The sequence below is a fragment of the Salvia splendens genome, chromosome 15, assembly GCF_004379255.2.
Source record: "Salvia splendens isolate huo1 chromosome 15, SspV2, whole genome shotgun sequence".
Lineage (NCBI taxonomy): Eukaryota > Viridiplantae > Streptophyta > Magnoliopsida > Lamiales > Lamiaceae > Salvia > Salvia splendens.
In genome coordinates this window covers 17900395-17914772 of record NC_056046.1, presented here as the reverse complement: position 1 = coordinate 17914772, position 14378 = coordinate 17900395, and the positions used below count along the sequence as shown (strand labels likewise).

The 14378-nt window shown below is 36.6% G+C and overlaps 1 protein-coding gene across 1 annotated transcript; it reads left to right on the top strand.

The window, feature by feature from the left end:
* The first annotated feature begins 569 nt into the window (after positions 1 to 569).
* On the top strand, positions 570 to 11831 carry LOC121766799. The gene is made up of 9 exons (XM_042163042.1): positions 570 to 713; positions 797 to 1067; positions 1561 to 1645; positions 10635 to 10752; positions 10860 to 11020; positions 11120 to 11240; positions 11328 to 11382; positions 11484 to 11566; positions 11664 to 11831. The coding sequence occupies exons 1-9, from the start codon at positions 570 to 572 to the stop codon at positions 11829 to 11831; spliced, it is 1206 nt and encodes a 401-aa protein (XP_042018976.1).
* The last annotated feature ends 2547 nt before the right edge of the window (positions 11832 to 14378 follow it).

Sequence of the window (14378 nt, the reverse complement as noted above, 5' to 3'; positions counted from 1 at the left end):
ACTCCGACTCATTTATGTTACTTATCATTAATTCGGGTAATGCATTACCTATTATTGCTAATTCATTTTTTACATTGTTTTATTATTTTTATACTCATTTAATAATTACTAAAATATTATCTGGTATTTATTTTTAATCAGATATGTGAAAAGTACTCCTAATCATTCTGTTTTTTGGGAATATGGTATGGTGTACATGTGTGCAGTGCATGCTGCCTCCTTCCTGTATAAATATGGTTGATCACTCAGTTTACAAATCAGTTAGCTACACTCTCTTAAAAACTGCAATCAACTTCTACTCTCAGTGATAAGCTTGATTTTTGGTAGTTTTTTCTTCATTTCAATTGTTTAAATTCAGTAGGGATTGTGTTAGATACCTGAGTGTTTTACCATTTGCTGATTGATCTTCTTGGCATCTTCTTGCTTTCACAGATGTCTCTCTGTTTGTTTCACTATTTCTGCAAAAATCAAGATTATATTGTTATTGGTTGATGTGAATGATAAGTGGACTAAGTGTTTCATCTTCTGACAATATTTCAATTCCATCTAATTCAACAGATTGTGTAGTAATGGCTCCTTTTGTAACCTGCTTAACCAATCTTTCAAAGGCAATCACCACCTCCACCATTAAAGTAAGATGTGTCTGTAGGTATGAAGGGGTTCCAGAGGATAAAAATGATAACAACCTAGAGTGTGTTTTGCATGATAATGAGGTATGATCTATTTTTCTACCAAACAAGTAGCCTTTTATTGCAGTATAAATGTAACTAATGTACTTATGACTTTTGTCTTATAGGGGACAAGAATTCAAGCATCATTCACTAATAACATTATGCAAAAGATGGCCTTTCAAATTAGGGAAGGGGGTGTCTTTTATATAAAAAACTTCTTGGTGCAGAGTAACACTCTTAAAAACAAAGCAACAAACCATCAATTTAGGCTGGTAATGAATAGCTACACTGAGATCTTTGAGGTCAAAGATTTGGCTTTTCCTAGAAAGATATTTTCTTTCAAGCCATTTCCTGAAATTTTACAAATGAGACACTATGATGATACATCCTTTTTTGGTAAGAATTTAAATTCTATGTTGTAATATGTTTCTTTTTAATACTCATTACATAGGTTGGTTTCTGATTTCTTTTTTTAACAGATGTTATTAGTGTTATCACTAATCCAGGAAGAGTTCTCAATCAATCTAAGTATAGGCTTATTGAGATTGAAATTAGTGATGAACAATAAGTTGTAAGCATTATATGATGCACCCAAAAACTTATGAAGAGTATAAAGTTTATTATTTTACTCCAGTTGTCTGAAAGTTAACACTTTTATTGTGTGTACATGCATAATAAAGTCTTTTGTACAATTTGGGAATCAAATGTTGATTCCTATCTCTCTGATTTCAAAAAGAGTGAAGGAACTATTCCGATTGTTATTGTTCAAATATGCAAGCCTAATTTATATAGAGGTTTCATTTCTCTAATATTTGTCTCTTTGTTGTTGTTTTTTCTTCTTTGTTTATCTGACATAACTGTATTCATCAATTGTGTTTTTATGTTTTAGGTGAAATGAGAATATCAACACACTTTCAAGCATCAAAGGTTCTAATTAATCCAAAATTAGATGAAGTTACTGATTTTAGGAAAAGGTATAAGCTATTAGTTGTACTATAGTTGTTACATTTTTTAAAATGAATATGTTTTACAGCTTTGTAGTCTCTTATTGTTAGGGTTTTGTATACTAGAAATCACCTTTCGAGTGATTGCATACTGTAAAACTCTAATGGTTATTTTCCAATAAATACAACAAATTATTTTTGTCATAATATTGTTATGTTTTACATTTAATGGTTGTTTATTGCATATTTAAATGTATAAGCAAATGTAACAAAGTCTAAGTCTTTGTTTTAGTAGACCGGTTGTGGCCGTCGTCCAATTTAAGGTAACACGGTCAGTTCTAAACAAAGAAAAATAAGAATTTCACAACTTAGATAGGCCTAGACTACCTATAGCGAAAGGTTGCAATGTCAGTCCGATTATTTCTAAGCCTTATTGAAATTAGATGACGTTGGTGTGGTATAGCACTGAATGGATCTAACAGCAAGACGAGTCTTTATGCTATCTACTGAAAGACGAGGTCTTGATAATTAATTTCTTAATCAATGTACGTTAGCATTGAGCATACGATATTGAGTATCCACTACTTTGACTTACCACAGGTGCGGGTTTTTCGTAACCCAACAATCCATGTATATTGGGTAGCGGTGATCATTATCTAGAGGTGCTAGGATTGCTATTATGTTGAAACGTGCGCAAGGAGAGTCTCGTTTGATAACATCCACAAGAGGAGCTCGAAACAAGGTTTTATTATTCGGAACCTAGCTAGTTGGAGTTTAATTACTCTATGAATAATAAATAAGAGTTTCTTGCTAAGTCCACTCTTGGAATTCGAAATATGTTAATTAATTAAGTCTATAGCAGACATTAATTAATTAATGGATGCTTTATCTTAAGCGCGGGAAATAAATCAAATGCAATTAAAGGAAACCCGGAATACTTGTAATTTCGGATTTGGAATGCAGTGCAATATTACTTCTGTAGTGGCTGCTCGTAATATTTCAATATAAGCTTATATTAAATTGTGGGTTCAATTTAATTAGTAAAAAGCTAATTGGGTGAGGCCTGTTCCAAATTCTTCCTTAGATCCCTGACTGGGCCCAATGTGTGACTTAATATAAATAGGAGAATAAAGGAGACAGAAATCACTTTTTGAATACACAAAATTTTCGTCCCCCTCTAGAAAGAGAGAGCTCGAAATTTGTGCTTCCTCCGTGAGCAGTTTCTGTCTTCCATTATTCGAGTCCTAGTACGTTGCTGAGATTTGCCCACACAAATATCAGCGTATAGTCCGGGACACCAGTCAAAAGATCCGAGGTCTTGTATTGAAGATCTTCACGTGGAGACGGAGCAAGCCATCATCGATTCTTAATTGAATCTACGAGGTAAATTGGCTAATTCCGTAGTAAGCATGTTTTAGGGATTTTATGTGCTAAAACATGTTTTTAATTCAAGTTATGAGCATGATACATGTGATAATTACGCGAATAGAATTTGTCTAAATAATCTGCTAAATGGATCAAGTTCATATGATCGGTAAATTCATGCACGCTTCCGCTGCCAACCCCCTTCAATTGGTATCAGAGCCAGGTTTTGGCTCTGATTATTTGGATTTAAATTTCACGAAATTCATGTATGCATGTGTTATTTGATTGCGAAGCATGTTCTTGGTGTTTTTGTTTAATTTTATGCATGATGAACTCAAGAACTATCGAATCAAAGAACTTGAATTGCTCGAACGCACCACGAGCGATCGAGGTAGGGGTGTCGAGACAGTGGGAGCCGGGAGCCGTGATCACGGGGCGACGCGCAGACGAGTGGGGGCTCGTGCGCGCCGCCGGCCGAGACCACACGCACCAGACAGAACCCGGGTCGAGGTCGACGCGGCGGTGACTGGCGCGGAGTGGTGGTTAGTCCGAGAACCACCGAGACACCGCGAGACACCAGGCCAACCCTAGGCGGAAGGCTTCCCGAGACGAAGCTCCAGTCGTGGCCGAGACGTGTGCGCCATAAGGCGCGACGTGTGCCGAGACGAGAGGAGAATCCAGGCTCGGGAGGGACGAGACGGACGATAGCAAAGCAGTCGTGCGCGCTGTTGGCCGAGAGTCGCGGCACCCGACGAGCCACGACATCGAGACGGACTTAGCGGCTGGCCGAGAGCTGAGGCGCCTGTGCGCGTCTCGCTGGCTGAGAGCTGCCGAGACACCGACGAGCCGGTGGTCTAGCCAGGCGGCCGAGAGCATGTGCGCAATCATGCGCTGCTGGCCGAGACGCTTCATGCGTCGTGATCCAATGACGAATTCGTCGGATCTTCATCGTTCATCGTTCGTTCGAACCTCGTACGATGAGATAACGATGAATGATTATTTTAATGATTATTTAATTATTTTATTAAAAGATATCATTAAAATATTATTATTTAATGAAAATAAAATCTTTTTGCAAGATTTGTCTAGATTTTAGGAATATTTTTATTATTATTTGTATCTATGGAAATAAATAATATTATTTTATTCCTAGATGATATAGATGAGAATAATTTAATAGTTTCATAATATTTATCTAGATTTAAGGAATATTTTTATTATTTTCTATATCTATGGAAATAAATAATATTATTTTGATACCTAGATGATATGGATAAGAATATTTTAATAGTTTCCTAATATTTATATATCTAAGATCCTAAAAAGGATAGATATGTATGAATACATTAAATAATGAAATATCTCTTCATAATCTTGAACATGTTTGAATTTAATTTTTCATGTCTTATTAAGAATTAAATAATTTATTTATTTTAGACAAATCTTATAGTAGACATGAATAAGAATTAAATTCTAGATCAACAATTTCCTAAAGGAAGATAACAACATTAATCTAAAGATTTAATTATCCAGTAGATTAAATACCAACAGAATTTAATTAAGCATTAAACTGCCTCAAGACTAAGGATAATTAAAGTAAAACCATAACCCAAAATATCTAAGCTATAATTACGAACTCAACGTTTGTATATGGTCTTCATCAATTGGTCTGCAATTTATGAAGCATTTTTCTAATATTATCGCCACCTGCTCTGTGGGGACAATAATCCTAAGAAAATAGCAAGTTCATGAGTGTGGACTTCTCAAATATAAATAGTATGAACTAGATTGTGGTTTCCAATATTATCGCCACCAGCTCTGTGGGGACAATAATCCTAAGAAACTACGAGATTCAGAAGTTCACACAGAATTTATGAGATAGCTTGATCTTGTTAGCAACACATAAGCATTGTTATGGGAGTGTGTTGTAGAAACGAGACTCTGTAATGCTAAAGAGATGGTCTTGCTTAGGCAACATTTGGCGGCCATGCCACTCTGTGGTCTCTAGACTATTCGTCGGTGTTGTGACCAGTAAAATTGTAAGATTTTAATGCGTATTGACTTTCTCTGGAGGGTACAAAATTTTAATTTTACAATTGTAAGATTTTGAAAAGTTTTATGGTTAATCTAATCAAACTTCTTACATAAGTTTATGACAATAGTAAAATACTCTGTTTTGCAGTGCAAATCAAATCGTCAATATGTCGTTCAATCCTCTTTCTACAATTCTCAAAGAAAATAAACTCGAGGGCTAAAATTACATAGAATGGAAACAAAATTTGGACATCATTCTCACAGCAGATGAGTACATCTTTGTGCTCACCACCCCGCGACCTCCAGTGCCGCCGGCTAACGCTGCGGCAGGAGTCAAAGATGCACACAGACGGTGGCATAAGGCGAATGAGATGGCTAAGTGCTACATGTTGGCTTCTATGTCTTCGGTACTCAAGCATCAACATTCAGCCATGGAAACAACCGTCGAGATTATGCAGAATCTCAAAAATCTTTTTGGTACTCAGAATCGAACGGCTAAGTCTCAAGCCTTTCGGAGTATCATGTCGAAGACAATGAAGGAAGGCTCGTCTGTGAGGGACTACGTCCTCGAGATAATGGGCCACCTCAACCAAATTGAGGTATTGGGAGAGACGATCGATCCCGAGTCCCAGGTGACTATCATCCTTCAAAGTCTTCCCCCTAGCTTCCAACAGTTCAAGCTCAACTTCGAGATGAACAAAAGGAATTACACCTTGGCAGAGCTGTTGACTGAACTTCAGTCGGCAGAGGACCTTATGGTCCAGGCTAAGGTGGCCATGATGATTTCGATGCCTCGTTCCTCTGGCATAAAGCCTAGCAAAGGAAAAAGGCAGGCACCGAACTTAGGACCGGCCAAGATAGCTAAGGGAAAGAAGAATAGGGCTAACAAGAAGCCCACGAGGAAGTGTTTCAAGTGTGGAGAGAAGGGGCATTGGAAGCCAGACTGTCCTAAACGAGGTAAGGCTACAGGTATGCACCAGACTCTAGTTGTCGAGTCTTGTTTGACTTCGACATCAATTTGCACTTGGGTTATTGACACAGGAGCCACTGGTCATATTTATTTTGATCCTGACTTAATGCAGGTGACAAGATGGCTACATGATCGTGAGATCGAAGTCCAGCTGGGCGACGCTATCAAAGTGGCAGCCGTTGCAGTGGGAGAAATTTATTTGCGTTTTACTAGTGATAGATTTTTGATTTTGAAGAATGTTTTGTTGATACCTTCTTTTTGAAGAAATTTAATTTTTGTTTCTAAATTGGTTTATGATGGATATCCGATTTCTTTTAATGACAACTGCGTTATTAAGAAAGATGGTTCTTATATCTGTCGTGGTATCATGGAAAATAATCTGTACACAATCACTTCTACACAGTTTAATAATCGCAAATCAGAACTCAATACAACATCGAAAATTTCAAAGAAACAAAAGGAACCTTCAAGTTCAATGAACGAAACGTACTTATGGCACCTTAGACTTGGTCATGCAAATGAAAGGAGGATCCATTCTCTTGTTCAACAAGATCTTATTAAAGGTCTAGAGGAGGAACCTTTTCATAAGTGTGAGTCATGCTTAGAAGGCAAGATGACCAAGAGGCCTTTTAAGGCTAAGGGCAATAGGGCCAAGGAAGTACTTGAGCTCGTTCATTCCGATGTATGTGGACCAATGTCAACGGAGGCAAGAGGTGGTTTTCGATACTTCATCACATTTATTGATGACTTCTCTAAAATTGGATATGTCTATTTGATGCGTCACAAGTCAGAGTCTTTTGACAAGTTTAAAGACTTTAAGACTCTTGTGGAGAAGTATCATGGAAAGAATATCAAAAGCCTACGATCTGATCGTGGAGGCGAATACCTCAGTGCCGAATTTTTGGACTACTTATCGGAGTCGGGTATTGAATCCCAACTGACTGCGTCGGGCACGCCCCAGCAGAACGGCGTGGCTGAAAGAAGGAACATGACCTTGTTAAATATGGTTCGATCGATGATGAGTTATGCACGTCTGCCTATTTCGTTTTGGGGACATGCCTTGCTTTCTGCAAGTCACATTTTAGACAATTTACCATCAAAATCCGTACCTAAAACTCCATATGAGTTGTGGACTGGGCGTAAGCCCAATCTAGCACATCTCAAGGTTTGGGGTTTCCCGGCTCATGTATTGGAAAAGGATCCAACTAAGCTAGGATCTAGGACGGATGTATGTTTGTTTATAGTATACCCCAAATGGACGAAAGGTTATGAATTCTTTAGTCTCCGAGATAAGAAAGTCATTGTGAGCACTCACGCGACATTCTTAGAGGAAGACTATGTAATGAATCATAAACCCAGCAGTGAAGTGACTCTTGATGAGCTAACTTCTGTCACAAGTTCCATTAACCAAGAACAAGTACCAAGTGTACAAACAATTCCCGAAACTTCAACTTCTACTCAAAATATTGTAGTGCCGCGCCGCAGTAGGAGGGTCTCACATGAGCCCAACAGATACATTGGTTTGGGGGAATCTATGGATCACTCCTCGGACAGCAATGTATTAGATCCCTGGAACTTTGTGGAAGCGCTGGCAGATGTCGATCACTGCGAATGGGTGAAAGAAATGTATTCGGAACTACAATCTATGATAAACAAATACGTCTACGATTTGTCCGTCCTACCCGAAGGCTGTACTGCCATTGGGAGCAAGTGGATATATAAACGTAAACGTGGATCCGATGGACGAGTTAAAGTCTTCAAAGCAAGACTAGTGGCCAAGGGGTATACCCAAAAGGGAGGCATCGATTATGATGAGACCTTCTCCCCAGTGGCCATGCTCAAATCGATCCAGATACTGTTGTCTGTTGCAGCTTATATGGATTGGGATGTATGGCAGATGGACGTTAAGACTGCGTTTCTAAACGACAGTCTTGAGAAGACCATCTACATGGAACAACCCGAAGGATATGCCATAAAGGGCAAAGAACACATGGTTTGGAAGCTTAAGAAGGCCATTTATGGCCTCAAGTAAGCATCTAGATCGTGGAACCAATGTTTCGATCAGACTGTTTGCAAGTTTGGATTCGAAAAGTGCCCAAGTGAAAGCTACGTGTATAAGAAAGTTGATAGGGAATGTAGTGTTCTTTGTTTTATATGTAGATGACATTCTTCTAATTGGAAACAATAAAAAGATGTTGTCATCAGTTCGAACATGGTTATCAAGCCAGTTCGAGATGAAGGATATGAGAGATGCAGGACACATCATCGGGATCAAGGTTCTTCGGAATCGAGAGAAGAAGATGTTGTGCTTATCTCAAGAATCTTACATCAAAACAGTACTTAGTCGTTTTAGCATGCAGAATGCCAAGAAAGGTTTCTTACCTTTTAGACATGTCATCCATTTATCTCAAGAGATGTGCCCTAAAACGCCGTCTGAGATACAGGAAATGAGAAGGATTCCATATGCTTCGACAGTTAGAAGTCTCATGTATGCTATGCTTTGTACTAGACCTGATATTTGCTTTGCTGTTGGCATGGTGGCAAGATATCAGTCGAATCCAGGCCAAGGACATTGGACTGCCGTAAAGAACATACTCAAGTACCTTAAACGGACTAAGGACTATGCTCTAGTTTACAATGCAGTCGAGCTATGCCCTTTGGGATATACTGACTCAGACTTTCAAGCTGATCAGGACTCGAGAAAATCTACTTCAGGATATGTGTTCACCTTAGGAGGTGGAGCCGTAATTTGGAAGAGTGTGAATCAGAAATGCATCGCGGACTCGACCATGGAAGCCGAGTATGTGGCCGCTTTGGAGGCTGCAAAAGAGGCTGTATGGTTCAAGAACTTCCTTATGGATTTAGGTGTGGTTTCGAATCTGCCCAAGAACATCACCATTTATTGTCACAATTCTGGTGCTGAGGAGACATAAAAGTGGTCAAGATTGCGTCAGAGAACAACCTGGCAGATCATTTTACAAAGGCTTTGGCGGTGAAACCGTTCGAGTGCCACGCTGAAGGGATGAGAGTTTGACTCATTCAAGACCTCAACTCGCTTTCAGTATAAGTGGGAGAAATTTAGACGTGTGCACTACCATTTTGTATACTCGAAAGCTGTTTTGAGTATAAGTGGGAGATTGTTAGGGTTTTGTATACTAGAAATCATCTTTCGAGTGATTGCATACTGTAAAACTCTAATGGTTATTTTCCAATAAATACAACAGATTATTTTAGTCATAATGTTGTTATGTTTTACATTTAATGGTTGTTTATTGCATATTTAAATGTATAAGCAAACGTAACAAAGTCTAAGTCTTTGTTTTAGTAGACCGATTGTGGGCGTCGTCCAATTTAAGGTAACACGGTCAGTTCTAAACAAAGAAAAATAAGAATTTCACAACCTAGATAGGCCTAGACTACCTATCGCGAAAGGTTGCAATGTCAGTCCGATTATTTCTAAGCCTTATTGAAATAAGATGACGTTGGTGTGGTATAGCACTGAATGGATCTAACAGCAAGACGAGTCTTTATGCTATCTACTGAAAGACGAGGTCTTGATAATTAATTTCTTAATCAATGTACGTTAGCATTGAGCATACGATATTGAGTATCCACTACTTTGACTTACCACGGGTGCAGGTTTTTCGTAACCCAACAATCCAGGTATATTGGGTAGCGGTGATCATTATCTAGAGGTGCTAGGATTGCTATTATGTTGAAACGTGCGCGATGAGAGTCTCGTTTGATAACGTCCACAAGAGGAGCTCGAAACAAGGTTTTATTATTCGGAACCTAGCTAGTTGGAGTTTAATTACTCTATGAATAATAAATAAGAGTTTCTTGCTAAGTCCACTCTTGGAATTCGATATATATGTTAATTAATTAAGTCTATAGCAGACATTAATTAATTAATGGATGTTTCTATCTTAAGCGCGGGAAATAAATCAAATGCAATTAAAGGAAACCCGAAATACTTGTAATTTCGGATTTGGAAGGCAGTGCAATATTACTTCTGTAGTGGCTGCTCGTAATATTTCAATATAAGCTTATATTAAATTGTGGGTTCAATTTAATTAGTAAAAAGCTAATTGGGTGAGGCCTGTTTCAAATTCTTCCTTAGATCCCTGACTGGGCCCAATGTGTGACTTAATATAAATAGGAGAATAAAGGAGACAGAAATCACTTTTTGAATACAAAATTTTCGTCCCCCTCTAGAAAGAGAGAGCTCGAAATTTGTGCTTCCTCCGTGAGCAGTTTCTGTCTTCCATTATTCGAGTCCTAGTACGTTGGTGAGATTTGCCCACACAAATATCAGCGTATAGTCCGGGACACCAGTCAGAAGATCCGAGGTCTTGTATTGAAGATCTTCACGTGGAGACGGAGCAAGCCATCATCGATTCTTAATTGAATCTACGAGGTAAATTGGCTAATTCCGTAGTAAGCATGTTTTAGGGATTTTATGTGCTAAAGCATGTTTTTAATTCAAGTTATGAGCATGATACATGTGATAATTACGCGAATAGAATTTGTCTAAATAATCTGCTAAATAGATCAAATTCATATGATCGGTAAATTCATGCACGCTTCCGCTGCCAACCCCCTTCACTTATTATCTTATTGTCAACTGATTTTTGGATGATATTTATATAGGATTGAAGGTGATGAGAGATTTATTCGCAATGGTTCTTTGGGTCCAGTTGGACCAAACATGAGTAGTGAGTTTGATAATCTTACAGTGAAGTCTCTTGAGGATTTAGAATGTCTAGAGGTATTAAATACTTATTTTTCAACTGAAATGAATAAGTTTACCTTGACTTATTTTGTTAATAATACTGTCTTAAACTATATTAGTTCCTTTCTGCCATTTATTCACAGGATGGGTTATATTGGATTTTTGGAAAGATTGTATCTGTGGAATCACATTATGATACATGGTATTACATGTCATGTAAGACCTGTTTCAAGAAGGTTGAGGCAGAGGATAATAAGTTTTACTGTTCAGTATGTAAGAGCACTTATTCCCATGCTTATAGAAGGTATGATAGCATTGTATTTTTATCATAAGAATATTGAAGCAGACTTCAGTAAGTATAATTTTTGCTAAGTAACATATTTTTAATATGTATCTTATGCAGGCATAAATTTATTGTCAATATTGTTGATGATACAAGCAACACTTCAGTTTTAGTGTGGGATAGGAAGGGGATCCAACTGATAGGAAAAAAGGTTTATGAATTTGTAGGGGCTGATAATCAGGTTTGTTATTTAAAATATTGATATGATGCATTTATTCTTTTTGCTTTTAATCTTTAGTAGCTCTTACTAAAATCACTTAAATTGCAGGTTTTGCCAATAGAGGACATTGCTAAAGAAATTGAAAAGAAGTTGGTGGGGCAGAGTGTGTTGTTCAAGCTCCAATTCAGAAATTAGCTGGAGTATTACAAATCTTATCCACATACAGTGAACAAAGTGTGCTATAATCCTCATGTTGTTGAGAAGTAACCCCCCTAAAGCTTGGTTCTCAAGAAGCTAAGAGAGAATTAAAGTTATCTGATCTCATCTTTGGTTCTGATCTTTCAGAGGTAATCATATTTTGTGTTGAGGTTTTGCAATATAGTAACAATTCTTATTTATATGGATTGATGTCTGATTGAATTTCTTTTATTATTATTATTTCAGGTTTCTCAGAAAAGCTTTGTTACTCCAGATTTGTCAAGTGTAACAAATGAGATTAATCATGAGTGCAACATTGAAGGATCTGTTAAGAGGTGCTTGGAGAATGATTTTAATAGCTATGATGATATTTTCAGCTCTCAGAAGAACAAGAATAAAAAAGTCAACAAGTAGTATTAGATTTTTGAGTCATTGTTGGTGGTTTTGTACCATGGATTCCTACATTTTGATTAAATGGCAGAGTGGAATGCTCAGATTATCTTTTTTGAGAAACAGGTTTTGTTGGCAGAACATGATATGAGCATTCTATGGTGTACTTGCTTCAGTTTAATGATCTTTGTTTTGTTTTATGTAATCCTTTAATTCCAAGTGTATTTTTTACTTTCAGGCTGTGCCCTTAATATTTATGTACTTAATGACATCAATCTTAAATGAAACTGAGTTACTAATAAAAAATTTAACTAATGATAGTGTTTATTCCAAAAGAACTAGAGCTTAAACAGTGAAAAAATATCTATGTGAGATAAAACTATTAAATTTGTAGTGAAAGTGTCAGTTTCAATCACCAACCTCTTTTTCTAATGAATTTGAAGTGTCTTCTCTCTCATGGCATGCCTATCATAAGTTGGCTTATAATAAGATTCACCTTAATCCTAAAACGCAAAACCTGCAATATCAGATGCATAATTTCAGATTTAGTTCTAGAGACAAACTTTTAAAAATGGAGTGAAACAAATCTACCAATGCTTACATCCAATTGAAGGAATCTATACCCTCATTTTATGTCTTCATTGTAAAATTGAAGACCAACTGGTTTATAGTTAGTTATAGTTTGTTTAAGGACAACACAACTAAAAGAAAAGTTGTTCGATTTTGCATTACAGATATGCAATTACCATGCAGACACAATTTGTGCATCAAATAATGGAATTCTCTTTTAAGTTCTCAACAACTTTTTTAAAAGACTATTCTGGCATGTCATATTTTACAACCTTTACAAGGCCAATATTAGTACATCGTCTAAATTGGATGTAAGCATTGAAGAAGCTAAAGACATACATAAAGTTTGGGATCAGTTAAATCCCCTTTGGAACCATTTAATTAATTTAATAAAGACATGTAATACAAAAGTGTTAGGCATAACAACATACATCTTATTCAAGTTTATGTACTTATATACTTATCAATCAAATATTAATATTGGTTCTTCAATTGGATGTAAGCATTGAAAAATACAAAGACATGTGAAAACAAGTTCAGCGAAATCCCATTTGGAACATTTAAGAACTGAAAGACATGTAATACAAAATTTTAAGAATTGAAAGTTTAAATCTCAGTAAGAGTTACAACACTTATCTGCTTATTTCCACAAGTTGTAGGCATTCTGCTTATAGAGCTCCAGTTGCAATATGAAGATTTCTTAGTTTGGTTTACTAATATTATAGTATGTTATTCAATAACTTACTTTAGATTAGTACCACAATAGTAGATTTATAACCATTTATATAAGGATGTATAGAATAACTTACTACAAAAATTGTAAGATCTTTTTTGGGGTTGCTTGAAAATTGGTGATAAATGGTTTTTTTGTTACAAGCCCAACAGTAATACCTAATTTCCATTTTAAAGCCCATTTAGCAAGATTTAGGGTTCTGGAAGCCAAGGATGAACTGAAAGGTAATCTTGGTTTATGTGGTGTTATAAACATATAAAATATCAGCACATCAAGTATCCATTATTCCTCACTATTTTCTTATATTTTGTTTCTGTTGAGCTTCATATTATTCTAGAATCTGTTTTGGATTCAATTATTAGCTCTGAATCAATGAAGTAATTAAAAAAATCCACAGTACTAAAGAGTTTGGCATCTCAGAACTTTACCCATTCAATTTCAGGTACTTATTTAGCAATAATTAAAGTTCTCTATTTGGACTATAATTTGACACAGATATGACTTTTTACAATCTGTGAAGCCTGTTGTGATATATATGTAAACATGCTTTGAAAAAACAAGTGATTTATGTCTGTTGAAGTTGGTATTCGTTTCTAGCCAGGTGTTTAAAGCCAAGTATGAATGCTCTCGATTTTTTTTCTCAGATCTGTGTAGGTTTTACCAATATGTGACTATCATCTACAAAAAAATAATTCTTCTATGGTTGGGAAAAGGAATTTTGTTACCTTTTGCAGTTTATGCCCGAGGTTCAGTCACGAATCCATTTGACAATCCACCGCTTTCATGGGCGCCCTTTCAACATATCTGCGAGTGTAGAAAAACATGTTTGTGTGTTCTATGAGAACGGATTGGAAATCTAAATCAATTACGAATCCTTTAAAATTCATGAAACAAGACCGAAATTTTTACCTTTAATTCGTTCAGAATCCAAGTTGAGAGGGCGAGAGAAACTGTTGGATTTGTAGGCTGAAATCCGTTAGGGTTTTTGAGAGTTGTATTTTGCCGAATGGAGGATGATGTAGTCAGCGGAGGGGGGAGTCATTCGTGGCGGTGATGGAGGTAATCGTTGGTTTCGGTGTTGGTGGATGTAATCGGCGGAAAAATCGCGCTGCTAGGGTTGAGGGAGATGTAATCTCGGTGACAGAAAATGGAGGAGGAAGGTTAATTATTTTTTGGCGGATTAAAAAATCTAATTGAGTAAAATAAGATTAGTTAATTACCTAATTCACTATTCTTATATTATTAAGTTGTTAAAAACCTAAGATAAG

Bases quoted from the DNA above. Each gene is read 5' to 3' on its own strand.
- LOC121766799 (XM_042163042.1), top strand. From the start codon at position 570: ATGGCTCCTTTTGTAACCTGCTTAACCAATCTTTCAAAGGCAATCACC. The intron at 10,753-10,859 runs GTATTAAATACT...ATTTATTCACAG, and splicing joins AGGATTTAGAATGTCTAGAG to GATGGGTTATATTGGATTTT. The intron at 11,383-11,483 runs GTGTGTTGTTCA...GTTGTTGAGAAG, and splicing joins AAAGAAGTTGGTGGGGCAGA to TAACCCCCCTAAAGCTTGGT.